The sequence below is a fragment of the Protopterus annectens genome, chromosome 2.part1 (genome assembly GCF_019279795.1).
Source record: "Protopterus annectens isolate FY-2018-M chromosome 2.part1, PAN1.0, whole genome shotgun sequence".
In the NCBI taxonomy this organism is placed as follows: domain Eukaryota; kingdom Metazoa; phylum Chordata; order Ceratodontiformes; family Protopteridae; genus Protopterus; species Protopterus annectens.
This window is the reverse complement of record NC_056729.1, coordinates 800,518,001-800,536,394: the sequence shown is the minus strand read 5'-3', so window position 1 is coordinate 800,536,394 and position 18,394 is coordinate 800,518,001. Positions and strand designations below refer to the sequence as shown.

Below are 18,394 nucleotides of genomic sequence, written 5' to 3'. Positions count from 1 at the left end.
GCTGTGTATGCTATTTGGATTTTGTTGTCTGTCTTTTCACTGTTTTCTGTCTCTCTTCCAGTTGTACTAGCTGACCTCTGGGGATTACACCAGTCATATGCAGACATTCCTACACATTTTCTATTTATGTTGCACAGTGTGGGTAACAGTGCTTAATACAACAGTATTGTTAAGTGATTGCAATTTTATATTACCATATGACACCAAAGTAAACACATGCAGTACAGCAGTTAGAACTTCATTGTAAGGCTATTATGCTTTTATTTACATACAACCTATATGAGACTCTTCCTGCCATATTCGCTGGTGCATGCAGTACTTGCCTTACACAATACAGTTTTTTACAGGCAATGAACTTACTAATAAAGTTAGATTTATTTCCTATGACAGTACATGCAAGAGTAGTACTAACCTGCCTCACGTCACAACCTCTCCAAGCGACAGCCATGGGCCTCCTGGTTCACAGTCCACTAACATGCCACTGTGAAAGACATAAGGGGAATATTTAGCCATACTTATCCATAATATACATGACCTGGCAATTATTAAACAGGTAGTGGAGTGATACTTACACACTACTGGGACCTGCACTGTAGTCTTAGCCTCTTGGATCCACTGATCCAAGAAATCCCGCTTTCACTGCTTCAGGTTGGCATATTGATGCCTGACCTGCTCACAGTTCGGGTTACGCCAGTGGCACTGGTGAGGTCAGAGGCAAGATGGTCTAAGGCTTCTGCTTTATACTGGGAACCCTGGTACTGGCCCTGCAGCAGTCTCTGCTCATGGTCTTTGACAAGGAGTCCTGCCAGGACTCTGGACTCCTGGATGACCCAGCGTTGCACCTGAAAGCACACTCCCTCTCCCATTTCTGACATGGTGCCTGCAAGGGGAAGCTACAACCAGTTATGAGATGTATTCCCACCTGTTGGGTTTAAGAAGGGCCAATTTCCTGTACTTTTCTGTGATTGGATGGTTTTGAAAAGGCTAAGCTATGGGCAAACCTGCTTACCTAAGGTTGGCATTGTTTAAAGAGGTATACTACTGGGTAAATTGAGTTAGCTGGCCTACACATTGCTTACACCTACTAAGCTGGGCTGTTCATTGCTTAGCATTGCTTAATATTTACTTTGCATTATATTTGCTTTTTGGCATTGATTTATTATTAATTACATGTTATATATATGTCTGGTATCCATGATTCATGTGTACGTACACTGTATGGGGTCCTTGCATTTAATTGGCAACTTCAACACTCTATTACAATTACACCTCACATCTGGGCTTACTTCAGTACTCCAGTTCACATACTTATGTTATGTAGTAGGTGTATATAGATTCCTTTCACATGTTCAGTTTGGTTTTACTATAGTGAGGATTAGTTTGGTGAAACCTCAATCTTATGTACTGTTGTGATGGCTTAATGGTTAACTTCTGTGACTATAGTGTATAGGGTCCTGGGTTCAAGTCCTGCAAAAGCTTTTTTTTTATGTTGCTGGGCAGAACAGCGGCTGTTGGATACAGAGTGATTAAAGCACTTTTGAGCACTTGTATGCTGTTTGTGTGGGTTTGCGTGAGGGTAAGCAATGTTAACTTTAGGTTAAATATGCTTACAGAGAGTTAGCTTCAATATTGTTTAACCTGTGTGTGCATTGCTTACCCCTGCGCAAACAGGCTTAAACCTGCTTACTAGTGCTTACATATGCTTACTCCTACTTACTACTGCTTATTAGTGCTTACTCCTGCTTACCATTGCACTAATTTAGATAGTAATCTCTAATGGTTCTTGGAAAGATAGGGGATTTGGAAGCTGTACTGAGGTATCATTCATTACACACTTTACTTCCATTTGTATCCCTGATTCCTGTGTATATATACTGTATGGGGCACATGTATTATCTGTGGACTTTGCAATATTATGACACTGACACCTCACATCTGCAGTTAATGCAGTACTCCAGTTCACAAATATATCTATGAACCTATGTAGTAGGTTATGCATCTAAAATATTGGTCATAAAGTGATTTGATATGGAAAATGGAATGTACTGCAGTGGGACTCAAACCGGGAATGACTGCTCGTAAGTGGAATGCTCTGACCACTACACTATTGCTGTACTGCTTTATTTGCATATATCTTGCTTTTTATCCTCTTCTGCCATTTAAGTTGCATTAACTGTAGCTAAGCGATGGGCAAGCCCATGCACCTACGGTTAAATTTAATCTGTTTCATAAAAAAAAAAAAAAAATATCTTTATAGTGTTTGTTTTCACTATTGCTCTTTTACATGTGGGCGGTGTTGCTGGGGGTATGCATACACCTATAAGCAGTCTCACTCATTCTTTTAGGACTTGTCTGCTGTTCTTCATTGCAGGGGTGTGTATAGTCTGAGAGCTCTCTTATATGTTCCGTGTAAGATTAGGATTTCAGGCAGCATGCTTTTATTAATATGCATGGTGTGCTGCCATCCTGCTCCTAAACGGCCACTTCCGTGCAGGACTAAGCTAGTCCTGCATGGAAGAATAGTAAATCTGGAGGTGACTATAATCTTCCATGATTTTTGAGGGCTGGACAAAAAAAAAAACATCTGGGATGCTGTTGCGACACAGGAGCAGGTATGGGGTGATTATGTTTATGTATTTTTGAATCTGTGCATTGTATGTGGGAGAGTGAATGGTAGTTACCAATGATTCAGAGTCATGCAAATTAGCTAATAATGAGTTCTCTGAATTGCAAAACACTGCATCATTGCAACAGGGTTATTTTACTGCAGCCCTTAATATGAGCAGTGGAGTTCTTTCTGAATCCCTAGGAAGACCAGATGCTTACTTAACGCTTAATCTAAACATGAAATTAAGCATTCTAGTGCCATTTTTAGTTTTATTTGTATTGGTGACATTGTGGGACCTCACAATAAAGTTATTTTGGATAAAACATTAACTGATAGGGAGCATATGTGGATTGCGAATTTTGATGCTATGTTTTATCCTGGATTGAATGAATTTTCAGCTAATGTTATTCTTAATTTTACATACAATATATAACAATCATTTAATATTTAGAGAAATTTTAGACAGTTTGTAGACAAATCAAAGGTAAGTTAGTGTAATACAAATGGGAACTGCAATATGAAGTGAGGGAAAAACAGGCTTATGGTATATTTAGAGAGAAAGCCAGGGAAAAGGCTAAGATAGCAGTCTGAAAGTTAGTGAAAAAGGGAGAGTAATGAGGTATAAGGAATGAAAATGTACTGATGGAGTATTCTCAAGGCAGATGACAGGGATACCTCCACTGTGTCCCTTGATGGTTGCTGAAAGGTCCCTGTAGCTAGTATAGTGAAGCCTCAAATAGCATAGTATTCACTGGGAGAGGTAATGCATGACTCCCACAAACCTGCAGATGAGGTCGCACATGTTTTTCAACTCATGTGCAGTGTTCCTGTCCATTCACTACCTGTCTACCATGTTGTTGTCATGAAGGAAATGAAACATTAAGTGCGGTCAGATGACATAATGCCTCTGAGGGTGAAAATATGGGCTGCTGTGGCTCACTGTGAGAATTATAACCTGTTTTAAATACATATTCAGTGAAGCTGCAGCAACCCCTAACTTGTTTCTGGAGTTGCCCTGATTGTACATCAGGTTTGCATTGTGGTTATTTCACTAGGGACTGCCCAGCACTTGCCACTCTTTAAATGGTTCTGAATTGCTCTGTCATCTTGTGTTGCTTGATTTACATGCATGGACTCCCTCACTTTAATACTTTTGCAGATTACCATCTATTTATACTGTCACTAGCATATGTTATGCTGCTCGGACGTATGCTGACATCATCTCTGAAATGCACAGACCCTGTACATGGCTGCTTGTCAGACACACTTGCCTACCACAATGTATGTCATTATTTAGTGACTTCAGTCTTCAGTGATCGTCAATAACTCATAAAGTTAATGAGTAAAGGACCAAAACATGAGATAAATATCTGGACATTATTTGAAAATCTTTCATTTTGGATGTAAAACATTTCATCCAAAACCATTTACATGTACTACAGCAAGTTTGAAACATTAAACTGGGAATAAAATCAAAAATATAAAAACATAATGATAATATAGTATTAACACATAAATAAGTAAAACACAAGAATTTTACAGAAACCCATTCTCTAAGAGCAATAAGGCCCTTTAGGTGTGTGTTACTTTGTAAATAACATCCTTGTAGAGGTGTTGGGCCAAAGAACTCCCATGGGCATTAGTAATTTATGCAATATCACAAACCCTGTTGGACATTATTGCTTGCATAACAAACTACAGAGCATTTACTTTCATTCATCCATTCATTCATTCATTCATTCATTCATTCATTCATTCATTCATTATCTAATTACTTGCCTTATCCAATATAGGGTCCTAAGCAAGTTCAAGCTTTTCTCAGTAGTCAACAAATAAAAGGCAGGAAATTAATCACAGGCAGAGCACCATTCTGCAGTAGGACCCATATAAGCATGGTCAGTCACATGTGGCATACATACATCTATTGGCAATCAGAGGTTCAGCAGTTTATCTACAATGAATCTCTTACATGACAGAGAAACTGGATAATCCCTTAAAAACTTGCATACATCAGAAGAGAACATGAGGGCTCCACACACAAAGAACACCATGTAAACACACATGGCCAGAAGAGAATACAAGGACTCCTCACATGAGAACCCCATAAAAACTGACATGGTCAGAAGAGAACATGAGGACTCCATGCATAAGAACCCCATAAAAATTCACATGAGCAGAAGAGAACACGAGGACCCCACTCATAAGGGCCCCATAAAAACTGGCATAAGGTGCACTATCTGAGAAATGAAAAGGAGAATTAAGCGCTGTGAGTCAACAATTCTAACTGATGAAAAACTCTGCCACCCTTGAATGTTTAGAATGTTCCTTTAATTTGCCAGTCATGTATGAGATGTTTGATGATTTACAGCTGGCATTATATTAGTTTGTCATAATGTGAAAGTAGTACAATGGTTTACCTCTTGTAAAGACTGTACATTACTTTTATACTACAGATTTGAAAAAGTTAACAGGTCAAACTGAAAACAAATGTTGTTTTCATAAAAACAAAAAAATCTGGACTGTAATGTCTGTATTTTAAAAATATGTACTAAACAAATTCATATTAATGCACTAGTTATCTTAAGGCTACTCAAACTGCCTGCTAGCAAATTATGAAACCATGATAGCATTCTCACATCTTGTGATACAATGTCATGCAGTACAGATGAATAATGGTCCTGGAAACTAATCTGCTCAAGGAGGTTAAGTGTACAAATTGTATTCAAGAATGAAAGGGGAAACAAAAAGAGATACATTTATTTTACTTAATAATTTTAAATATATGCTTCAATTATTAGTGCTAAAAAAGAAAGCAAAGCTCTGGATAGTATACATCTCATTTTGATCTTCATGCATGACAGAAAACTGAAATAAAACTAAATGGCTGTTTTAAGAATCCTAATGATTTTTCATTATAAAGCTGCTTTGTTCATTTCTGCAGAAAGTACTTGTTTTCAGTTCTGGTTAAAGAACAGCTGTCACTTCACATTTTCTTTGAAATTAATTTTATTCAGTCATAAGGATTATTTAAGGCTGTGAACTTTGGCTCAGGACATACAGAACAATGTTTTGTTTAATCCCTATTGGAGAAAGTGAACTCTTCATTGTGAAAGAAAGTGAGTAATCCTGGAAGCTGTATTTATACAGGTATTTCACATACAGATGGATTAAAACTGACTGTGTGTTCCATTTTATTTTACCTACTTCATCTCATCCATGGTCTATAAGCAGGTAATCAAAGTAATTTCCACTAATGCCTAACGGGATAGTGAAGTAACTTTGTTACACGTTGGGCCCCAGCCCTTTTCCTAATGTTTCTTAATCATTCCCCATCATTGCATTTAAACACTTAGGCTCTGGTGAGCAATTAATCACATCCATGAGCGTGAATGCATCTATCAGGCAAAAAAAATGCATAAATACTAGTAGGGGAATCATCTAATTATTAATCCTGATGCATCTGGCTTTATTTTAGGCTTCTGAATTGTTATTTTCTTTGTTGCTTTTAATTTTCTTATTAGCAATAGAAGGAGGTGAATGAATTGCCTTTAAATAGCTCAAGCATTCTTTTATTCAGTAAATTATAATACTTACAGCTATAGGTCTTCATGGAACAGGTTACATTTCTTATATTTTCTCTAAAACAAATGTTGTTTTCATAAAAAAAAAATCTGGACTGTAATGTCTGTATTTTAAAAATATGTACTAAACAAATTCATATAGGTTCATAGGTTCATAGGTTCATACTAGGCTATCTGCCCTAGGGCATTTATAAGCCTAGCCAGAATGTGTTTGGCTTTCGCCACCCATTTTAAATTTATTTTGCTATGCCCTTTTTCGAGGTTAGTATACTGTGCCTCTATCTAACAGTGACACAGAAGTGATACCCGGGGTAAACCTACGATCTCCCATCCACTCATCAAGATTCCTCTTGAAGAGAGTCAATGAGGGACTCTGCCTAACCTGGACTGGGATTTTATTCCAGAGTGAAGGGAGCCTCTGGGTTATGAATCTGTCCCTCCAGCATGTCATATTTATTTCAGTGCTGAGGTTCAAGTCTCTCAAGCACGTAGCTCGATGGGATTTGGATTTTCTGAGGTGCAGCATGTCCATTAATTCCGGGTTGGGCATGGCTTTATACGTCAGGCACAGATCGCCTCTGAACAGGCGGTATGCCACTGAGTAGAGCTGGAGTTTCTATAACCGGGCAGCATATGTCATCTGTTTGAGCCCTTTGATCCTCTTGGTGAGGTACTTTTGGGGTCTTTCCAGTTGCTGCAGGTGTCTGGTAAGGTACATCCCAAAAGGGGCATTGTAGTCAATTATCGGCCTGATGAGGGATGAGTAAAGAGGCACGATGACCTCCCCTGATCTAGATGTGAATCCCTTCATGATTAGGTGGGCTATATAAAATGTTTTTCTAACCACTTTGGCCACGTGGTTGTCAAATGAGAGATTGCTATCAACTTGGGTCCCCAGGTCCCTAATTACTTCTTCTGTACTTAATGGATTTCCACCTATGTGGTAATTTGTGGGCACTTTGTTTTTGCCAAAGGGGATGACTATACACTTTTTGGCATTTAGCTTGAGGCCATGGCACTGGCACCATTTGTCTGTTTCTATGAGGCCCTTTTGGAGGATGCTTGTGTCGGCTGGAGAGTCGATTATGGCACCCAGTTTGCAGTCATCTGCAAACTTGGTCAGCCACAGTCCTTCCGTGTTGGCCTGTACCTCCGAGAAATATATACCGAACAAGAGAGGTCCCAGGACTGAGCCTTGTGGGACACCACTTGTAACTGGTTTGGAGTCTGACATGGCTCCAGCAATTCTAACCATGTGGGTTCTGTCCTTGAGCCAGTTTGCAATCCATCTAGTGACATAGGGGTTTATATTTAAGCTGGTGAGCTTATCTATAATGCCCGAGTGGGGTATTGTATCGAAGGCTTTTGTGAGGTCCAGGTAGGCTGTGTGGACCACCTTCCCCTCGTCAATGGCCTTGGTGACTGTTTCAAAGAAATCAACCAGGTTTAAGAGGCAGGATCTGCCCTTAACAAAGCTGAACTGGGTAGGATCCAGTGTTTGTAGGTCCCCAATATCTTTATTTATGAGGTCCATGATGATCCTTTCCATAGCTTTGCAGACAAAGCTAGTCAGGCTTACGGGGCGATAGTTTCCAGGATCCGTTGAGGCACCACCTTTATGGAGAGGGACCACTGTTGCTGTACGCCACTCTTTGGGCACATATCCTGTAGTAAGGCTGAGATTGAACAGTAGTTTTATGTTTGGGTTTAGCTCTTCTTTGAGTTCATGTAGATCGCTGCCCGGGACACCATCTAGTCCCATTTATGCTGTGTTTTTGCTTTGGAGAGGGCGGCTCTTACCTGAGCATCTGAGATGTCAGGGGCAGCACTCTGCTGGGATAGATATTTGCCCTTTGGTGGGAGGGGAGAAGTTTGCGCTGAACCTGTCAGCTAGGATGTTGGCAATGTCTGTGGTTTCGGTGTATTTTTTTGTCATTTTGGACTAATTCTGAGCATATCTGGGAATTACCACCCAGGTTCCTAACATAACTAAAAAGCCTTGTGATTATCCTTAGTGTCCTGTGCAATTTTTCTCGAAGCTGGCCTTAGACAATTTTATGTGTGCCCGTAGTTTTTGCTAATACTGATCAGTGATGCCTTCCCTTTTTGGGATTTTGCTTTATCATTTAGTAGCTTCCTCCTTCTATTGTATAGTTTGTTTATGGCTGGGGTCCACCAGACAGGACGTCTGCGTTTGGAGGATTGGGTCTTGGTTTTATTTGGGATCGTATGATCCATGCATTCCTGAAGGTGTTCATAGAATGCATTTATAAAGGATTCTGCGGTCTGGGCCGTATTTTCCACAGGCCCCAGGGGTTTGAAGGATTCCACCTCAGTTTTGAGGAGTGTAAAATTTGCTTTAGAGAAGTTTTTCACTGTGGTTTTCTGGGCAGGGGGTGGGGTCGGGATGTGAATATCCAGTGAGATTAGTTTATGGTCTGATCTTACCAGTGAGGATACACTTCTGGTCTGGAGCATAGAGTCCCCATGTTGGTGATGATCAGGTCCAGTATGTTTTCCCCTCTTGTGGGAGTGGTAACAAGTTGTTCCATAGCATTTGAGTTTATAAATTCTAAGAACCTTTGGGCTAGGGTGTTGGAGCTAGAGTAATGCTCCCAGTCTATGTTTGGGTAGTTGAAGTCGCCCAATATAATGGTGTTTGGAGAGACCTTCATATTTTCCAGTGTTCTCAGGAAGGCCGAGTGGGGTTCCTGGGTTTGGGAGGGTGGTCTGTAGCAGGCTATAAACTGGAAGGCAGTTTTACCCACTGATAGTTGCACATGGATAGTCTCTGATGCTTCGTGCTTTGCCACCAACCTGGAGGTGTGAGTATCTTTGATGAATATCGATACTCCCCCTCCTTTTGTGGTTTGGTCCAAGTGTTGGGGCCGAAAAGCATGGTATGAGGTATAACCTGGTAGTGCTGGGGTGCTCTCGGGAGCCCTGAACCAGGTTTCTGTTACTGCACAGATATCGATGTTCTCCATGCTAAGGAGAGTTTCAAGTGTGTGCATCTTGAGGTTTAGACTTCTGGCGTTGAGTAGCATTACTCTTAGTTTCTTATCCCTTGTGATACCTATGGAGGTGGGTTTGTCTTTGAGCCTTGCCTAAAAAGGCCCTATGGGGGTAGCAAGAGCCTTTGCCAATATCCGAAAGCCCAGGGGTGACAGGTGCAAGCCATCCCTAGCGAAGCATCGTGGCTTGTCAAGCATATCATCCCAAGCTGACAGGCATTGGATCCCCTTTGAATGACACCAGTACTTAAGCCAATTGTTGAAATTGATCATCTTGTCTTCATTTTGTGGCATCATTCTTGGTGAGGGTAAGATGCTACTCAAGGTCAGGGTCATACCGGCCTGGGCTACATGCTCAGAGAGCTCCTTTATGTCTCTTTTCATGTAGTCCAGGGAGGTACGTCTCAGGTCATTCACACCAGCATGGACAATGACTGAGTCATATTTGTACTTGCCTTGGAGTGACCTGAGTGCTTGTGTTATGTGGCGGATCCTAGCACCTGACAGGCTGCTCACCATGACCCTCTCCTTGTTCAGCCTGGTGAGCGGGACGTCAGTGTGCCTGACGATAGAGTCACCTATTACAAGTGTATCAGGTGTGTTGTTTAGTGCTAAGGGCTGTGACTGTTTGGCACACTGGCTTTGTGAGATATGTGTTGCATGTGTTTTGTTTTGGGGTAGCGGCTGCTTGGGTGTCTGCTTTGGAGGTCTCTGCTGCTTCGGCAGATCTTTATTTAGAGCCTCCGAGTATGTTTTTGTGTGATTATGTGTTTGGTTTGCTGTCGTGGTAGATCTATGTGAGACTGGAATTGTAGTGAGCATGGTTTCCTTCTCCTCCTGACTGGTTATGCCAGTACTGAGTTGAGAGAGCTTAGCCTCCAGTTTGGCTATATGGTTGCATCTCTCACATGTGTTTGAATTTGTTGGGAGGAGGAGAGGGTTGTCTGTGTACATGAGGCAGTTGTAACATTGCCTCAAGATTCCCAGATTCACCAGCTGGACCGGAGAGGAGATTGACAACTGACCTTTGGACATGCTAGAATAATATTGGGAATTCCTTAATAATTGAAAACCAGGGCCAGTGGGGAGTGAGGGTGTAGTGCTTTTAATTTTAGTGCTGACTTATATAATTGCTTTAGTGAGCAAGTGCCAGGTAACTTAAGTACAATGTGTTACAGGTAACTTAAATGCAAAACCGACAAACAGTAACTTTCTTACAAGTGAAACAAGGAAATAAGTACAGTAAGCAATGCAGATATCACTAGTGTGCCACAGAAGCGCTGAGAAGTCGTATTAGGTGGAATTAGCATTCCAGGAAATAACAAGCAAACAGACAACAAGCATATAAACACAGCTATATTCAGCAGGCCTGGATCTAGTCTATGCTACAGCAAACAAGGTGTACCAATTTCAGTAAGATACAGTTCAAATATTCAGGCACTATAAACCTTTAACCAGAAATTCCCAGCTCAGAAGGGCAGAGTCCTGCCTCTTCTCCCACAAGAGTGCAGACCACAAACCTTCTTAATGTAAAATAACTGGCCTGAAGCCCAAGTGCCTAAACCAGAACTAATACACTTTAAGAATAACAGACACTGGGCTCTCAATCAGCAGTTCCCAACTTAGAAGGATGAAAGCTACCTGTCCTGCCACCACAGTGCATGCCACAAACCTTCCTAATGTAAAACAACTGGTCTGAAGCCCAAGTGCTTAATCCAAAAGACTTAGAATGACAGCTAAACTTTAATCAAGTTACTACCAAGCAGTAATAAATACAATTGAATACTTTAGAGAATGCCTGGATTAGTGCTCAAGTTACACAAACAAAGCTAGATCCAGCAGGCCCAAATCCAGTCTATGCCACAGCAAACAAGGCGCACCAACTTCAGTAAGAAGCAGTTCAGATATGCATGCACTATAAGCCTTCAATCAGAAATTCCCAGCTCAGAAGGGCAGAGTCCAGCCTCTCCTCCCACAAGAGTGCAGACCACAAACCCTCTTAATGTAAAATAACTGGCCTGAAAGCCTAAGTGCTTAAACCAGAATTAATACAGTTTTAGAATAACAGACACTGAGCCCTCAGTCAGCAGTTCCCAACCTAGAAGGATGTAAGCTACCTGCTCTGCCACTACAGTGCAGACCACAAACCCTCTCAGTGCAAAACAACTGGTCCGAAGCCCAAGTTTTTAAACCAGAAGGCTTAGAATGTTAGTATAGCTTAGTTAGTAAGGCTTAGAATATTAATGCACTAGTTATCTTTTAAGGCTACTCAAACTGCCTGCTAGCAAATTATGAAACCATGATAGCATTCTCACATCTTGTGATACAATGCCATGCAGTACAGATGAATAATGGTCCTGGAAACTAATCTGCTCAAGGAGGTTAAGTGTACAAATTGTATTCAAGAATGAAAGAGGAAACAAAAAGAGATACATTTATTTTACTTAATAATTTTAAATATATGCTTCAATTATTAGTGCTAAAAAAGAAAGCAAAGCTCCTGATAGTATAAATCTCATTTTGATCTTCATGCATGACAGAAAACTGAAATAAAACTAAATGGCTGTTTTAAGAATCCTAATGATTTTTCATTATAAAGCTGCTTTGTTCATTTCTGTGGAAAGTACTTGTTTTCAGTTCTGGTTAAAGAACAGCTGTCACTTCACATTTTCTTTGAAATTAATTTTATTCAGTCATAAGGATTATTTAAGGCTGTGAACTTTGGCTCAGGACATACAGAACAATGTTTTGTTTAATCCCTATTGGAGAAAGTGAACTCTTCATTGTGAAAGAAAGTGAGTAATCCTGGAAGCTGTATTTATACAGGTATTTCACATACAGATGGATTAAAACTGACTGTGTGTTCCATTTTATTTTACCTACTTCATCTCATCCATGGTCTATAAGCAGGTAATCAAAGTAATTTCCACTAATGCCTAATGGGATAGTGAAGTAACTTTGTTACACGTTGGGCCCCAGCCCTTTTCCTAATGTTTCTTAATCATTCCCCATCATTGCATTTAAACACTTAGGCTCTGGTGAGCAATTAATCACATCCATGAGCGTGAATGCATCTATCAGGCAAAACAAATGTATAAATTCTAGTAGGGGAATCATCTAGTTATTAATCCTGATGCATCTGGCTTTATTTTAGGCTTCTGAATTGTTATTTTCTTTGTTGCTTTTAATTTTCTTATTAGCAATAGAAGGGGGTGAATGAATTGTCTTTAAATAGCTCAAGCATTCTTTTGTTCAGTAAATTATAATACTTACAGCTATAGGTCTTCATGGAACAGGTTACATTGCTTATATTTTCTCTTCAATGAGTTTTCATTGATCTTGTATTCAAATGGCGTGGAGATCAGTTTTTATTACATTATTGTCTAATGTCACCCTATGTTTCTGGCATCTTTAGGCATCTGTTACCGGAATGCTAATTTAAATACTTTTATGAATGATTACATTATATCCTTGCTATCCCTAACTTATTGGATTTAGTTGCTATTTTACCTAACTGTGCTAATATTATATATATATATATATATATATATATATATATATATATATATATATATATATGTATGTATATGTATTTCAGTGGATGCACACACATACACACACAGAACAGGATTTTGCTTCCTTAATGATGGTAGACAAGTATTGTTTGTTGGAAAGAAGTAAATAATACTGAAAACTATCTAACAGCATTGCAACATTTGCTAGGAAATTCTAACGCATCTGCATTTTGAGAGCTAATGCTAGAATCATAAACATACCCTGCCTACGTTGTTCAAGCAAAATGACTTGCCCTATAGCCTACTATTCTTAGTTTAGTCCTAGTCCACATTCTTTTTCTCATATAATATGTGTCCCATACTTTCATACTGCAGACAGCAAGTGTAATGAGTCATTAATAGAATTCAATGATTTATAATATATATTCTTCTAAATACTATCCCTATAATAAGGAGGTAGATCCAGCAACAATATTCAAGACCATTCATTAAATTTATAATTCAAGGAAACTCTTATGAAAAATGTCTTTGTAACTCCTTGTTATGCCAGCATACATTCTTCTAATGTGGTGTTTTTTCTGGCCCATTTATTACTATGACTATTTTCACTCTTGTCTGTCACAAGTAAATCTCTTGTCATTTTCCATTCTCCCTTACAGATACTGGGTTCAGACAGCAATGTAAATGCATACTGCTATGTTACTAAGGTACTGTTTTGGAGTCTTCACTGTAACAACCTTATTTTAGCAACATCTTGATTCAAGTGTTTATTTGGAAGTGAGAAACAGTCACTTCATGGAACCATCTAATAATCTATATGCTCCATGCCATTATTTTTAGAGCAACATGCAAAATCATCCCACTTTGCAACATTCTTTTTGATGTGCTCTTGGCCATGTTCTTATATACATCTTATGGGGAAATTAAGTGCAATAGTCCATTAAATCAAGATTTTACTGTTGTTGAAATTAAAAGTAGAAATCAGAGAAATCATATGGTGAAGGAAAAAAAAAGACTCTTTACTATCACCAAAAGGAAGCAGTTTAAAAAGGAGTGGTCAACAAAGGCAGGATATTTTTTAATGACCACACCAGTCTGCTGATAGTTTGTTTCTGAGTGTGAATGCAGTTTCATCTCATTCATGAGTGTGTCGCATAATCTTGTTTCATAAATATTTCAAGCTATTTTTTCCTTAGAACAGGTATATTATCATAAATGTATGAATGTGTCAAACATAAAAATCAAACCACTTTTGCAAATCCGCTGTAAAGCTTTTGAAGTGATAAATGGATACTCTGTCATCTTTTCCATTGACATCTAATATTGTAGCTCTGCATTTTCCATTACACAGTGGAAAGGGAAACCATGTAACAATTTAGAAAGCATTAAAGCTTACTTCTCCTTCTGTTGACTGAAGATGTAGCTCTTTTCGACAGGTTGCCTTGAAATCCCCTGCTTCTGCACTAATTTGTACTCCCTTAGGGGCTTCCATTGTCAGCGAGCGAGTAGGAGACTCCAACCTGTAAAGAAAGAAATCAAGTAGCTAGCATTCTTCTTTACAGACTGGTTAAGATCATTGCATAGAGTCATTTCTACAGGCAAACCTACAGAAAAAGATGTCAAGCATTCTTAAAAGACAGAACACTGGTTTAATAACTCAGACAAATTACAAAGACAAAATACTAAATAATTAAGTGTACTTTTTCAGTAATCCACAAATAAAGTTAACTTTCTCTGGATAGATAGCCAGGTAGTCCCTTACAACTATCTAGTAGTATTACGATAATTTAAACAAATTCTATAGTATCACAAAGGATTATATACTTTTCTGTAATGATATAACAGTAATAAAGTTAAAGACGAGTTGATGATTTTTTTAATAATATTTTATTAGCATTGACATAGGTAAAAAAAATCACATTATATACAATAAAAGGAACCAGGCAGTATACATCTTTCCATGAGTTAGTACAGATTAAATAAACATAACAAGAAAAAAGGTCATGTGAATAAAGTACCAGTTCAAGAAACAACATTAATTCAGATAAATAAAGTTGAGTCTTACCTAATTTCTGGCAGTTGCTTAAACCACAGACTATAGTAGCAATGCTACTAATACCTAACAATTAAAGTCTATGAAGTAAGCCTGAAATGAAACTGCTCACCATGCACTATATTCTTCCTAGTTTAAATGTGCAGAAAACTACATTTCTTCTGAATTTGGGAGTAATTATGACATGTTTTTGCTTGCTTCAGAGAGCAGCAATGTGAATACATATCAGGTTATCCAGTGCAAAATAACATTTTAGTGCAGAAAGATTGCTGTCAAAGAAAAAAAAAAACAAAGATTTTTTTCTTTCAAGTACAACTGTTTAAGACAGAGATACATCAGATGTAGTTCACCTGTGAGCGCATTTGCCCCTGTGCCTTCATTTTGCAAAGAGCAGACATATCAACTGCATGCAGGCTTTACAAGGGTATTTAAACCAGAGTGTTTGGTTCATAGATTTATAGGTTGGTACTAGGCTATCGGCCCTAGGGCCTATACAAGCCTAGCCATAACAAATCCCAGGCTATTTCTTCCCACACTATTTACTTCCCTGGACCCCTGTCTAGCAGGGTGACTGACGTGATCCTCGGGGTGAATTTCCTTTCTCCCACCCAGTCGTCAAGGTTCCTTCTGAAGAGGGCCAAAGAGATGCTCTGCTTGACATGTATGGACAGTCTATTCCAGAGTGTAAGGAGTCTCTGGGTCAAGAACCTATCCCTCCAGCATGTTTTGTTTATTGTGATGACAAGGTTTAGATCCCTGAAGTGTGTGGCTCTGAGGGATTGGGATTTATTTAAGTGTAGCATGTCCAACAGCTCTGGGTTTGACATGGCCTTGTATGTTAAGCAGAGATTGCCTCTCAGTAGACGATATGTGAAAGAGTATAGCTGGAGTTTTTTTAAGGCAGTCAGTGTAGAGCATCTGCTTTAGGTCTGTGATTCTTTTAGTGATGTATTTCTGCGGCCTTTCCAGTTGTTTTGAGAGGTATTTACCAAATGGGGTGTTGTATTCTATAATGGGTCTAATGAGGGATGAGTACAGTGGGACAATGACCTTCTTTTTCCTGGATGAAAAGCCCTTAGTGATGAGGTATGCCACATAGAAGGATTTCCTGACTGTTGTGGTGATGTGGTTATCGAAGGTGAAGTCTCTTATCACACTTTCAGTGTTTAGTGTACTGCCACCTATGTGGTAATTCACAGGTACATGTTTTTTTTTCCCAAAGGGGATAACTATACATTTCTTGGCATTGAGCTTGAGTCCATGGCTCTGGCACCAAACATCTGTTTCTGTAAGGCCCTTTTGTAGAGTATCTACATCATTTGGGGATTAAATAATGGCTCCCAGTTTGCAGTCATCTGTGAACTTTGTTAGCCAGAGTCCCTTAGTGTTGGCCAGTACTTCAGAGAAGTAGATGCCAAACAAGAGCGGTCCCAGGACAGAACCTTGAGGTACTCCACTTGTCACTTGTCTGTAGCTGGATTTGGAGTCAGCTACATTTACGGTGTGGGTTCTATCAGTAAGCCTGCTGGCAACCCATCGAGTGACGTAGGGATTAATGCCCAGCTTAGCAATTCTATCTATGATTCCAGAGTGGGGGATGGTGTCAAAAGCCTTGGTGAGGTTCAGATAGGCTGTGTGAACTGCCTTACCCTCATCCACGGCTCTCAAGACTGATTCAAAGAAGTCAATCAGGTTCAGGAGACAAGATCGGCCCTTCACGAACCCAAACTAGGTGAGGTGTTTGTAGGTTGCCAATGTCTTTGTTTATAAGTTCCATGATAATGCGTTCTTTTTTTTTTTCATTTCTTTTCTATTTTTTTCTTTTTAATTTTTGTGCATAACACAGAATGTGTGCAGATCCTTCCACTATGGATTAGTGGGGAATACAGACTTTTTAAGGCTCCATTTGGGAATGTACTTCATGCTACGGTACACTTTTGTGGTAAAAGCTGGCTCTGATAACAGAGGAATTGCAGTTTAGTCAGAGATTAGAAATCATGCCTCACTGTCACACTTTTGCAGAAAGTCAAGTGCTTTGTATCATATTTTGGGGCTGTTTCCCTCAGCATTTGGGTTTCTCAATTCATTAGGACTGAAATCCCTAAACAATAACAGACATTTGCTTTCATATCCTTCAGTAAATGTATGCCAACATAAAACCTGCTCTTTTAGCAAACTTCTAAATTATAAGAGCCTCATTAACATCAGTCCCTCATTTTGGTCCTTGTCTTTCCATTATCTGTCCAGATCTCTTATCATAAGTTTGAGAGTGATGAGTGTTGAGGATAAGAAAAACTAAAGTGAACTGTTGCAGGAAGAATGAGGAGAATATGATACAAATATCTATTTGTTCTCTTTCAATTTCCTTTGTTTGTGCTACACATTTGGGTACCTAGTGGGTTAAGTATTATTATATGTGGAGTCATGTGTCTTTCTGCCTCAGGCATTAGACTTAACTTTATTAGCAGGCTGTTTATGGAGATGGCTGTTATTTCCAGTTTATGTGGGCTGGTTAGGATGCCTCCACAGGACAGCTGCACAGTGTATTTAAATTATTACAGCTAATTATTATTGTTTTTTTTCTGTATGTGAGGAGCTGAGGTTTCATTGAAGAAAATCAATATCTTAAAAAGATGGAGGGTTGACAGCAGCCAGAAGGTTCTATCTCCAGTTGTAGCAGGAAGATGGGATTACAGGGTATGAAAGCAGAATCCTATGAAGGCAAGTCAATATTATTTATTTATTTATTTATTTATTTATTTATTTATTTATTTATTTCCAGTTTGATTACCGGGGAAGTCCACTGGGCCCTGAGGACCTGTATTCAGTGAAGGCCTGGGGAGAAAAGCTCCAAATGTACAAATACAAAATATAGAAATATAAAATATGAATGATACATTGAGGTGACCAGTTTGTACAATAGGAACATTCATTATTACAACAAAGGCAACTACAACTTCACTAAGGTTATTCTAAAAGGTTATACAATTATAAGCTGTTCTTATAGGGTAATTTAAGACAATGCATTATTTGAGCACATAACCACATTCTTAGAAGGTTATACATTTGTAAAGGTATTCTTATAGTGTAGTTTGAGAAAATGCATTATATAAGCACATAGAGAAGAGAGTTAAGATATCTATTTACAATATTTACATGAAGGGGTATGAGGATAAGTCGTTGGGACATTTTGAGTGTAATGAATGGAGCACTCCATGTGGTATGAATATGTTCTTGGATAGTTTTTAGTTGGGGTGGACTAAAGGACTGCCTCACCTTTTTACACTCTAGGTAGGATATTGGTGAGTTTTTGAATAGTTTTTAGGTAGGGTGAAAGCAGGAGCATTTCCACTTAGTGGACAGATGTTTGAAAAGCTGAGTTTTGAAATTTTCAATGTTTGATATTGTTCTTAGAGAGGAAGGGAGAGAGTTCCAAGCCTTACCGATAGTGAAAGAGAGGAGAAGTTGGCCAGCAGGACTTTTAGGTTTGTAGATAGCAATCAGATTTTGATGTTCAGATCTGAGAGATCTCTTAGGGGTGTAGGAAGGAAGGATATTAGCTAGAGCAGGACAGTTACATGGCTGAAATATAAGTTTGTGTGCTGTTGTGAGCTGCAGATAGG

At 39.1% G+C, this 18,394-nt stretch overlaps 1 protein-coding gene across 1 annotated transcript in view; it reads right to left on the bottom strand.

The window, feature by feature from the left end:
* The window catches only part of SGCZ (sarcoglycan zeta), a 3,417,736-nt gene that overhangs the window by 200,482 nt on the left and 3,198,860 nt on the right, over window positions 1–18,394 (bottom strand). Inside the window, exon 9 of the mRNA XM_044062501.1 lies at window positions 14,115–14,238. Coding sequence (XP_043918436.1) covers window positions 14,115–14,238 — 124 coding nt within the window. The remainder of the gene's footprint in view (window positions 1–14,114; window positions 14,239–18,394) is intronic.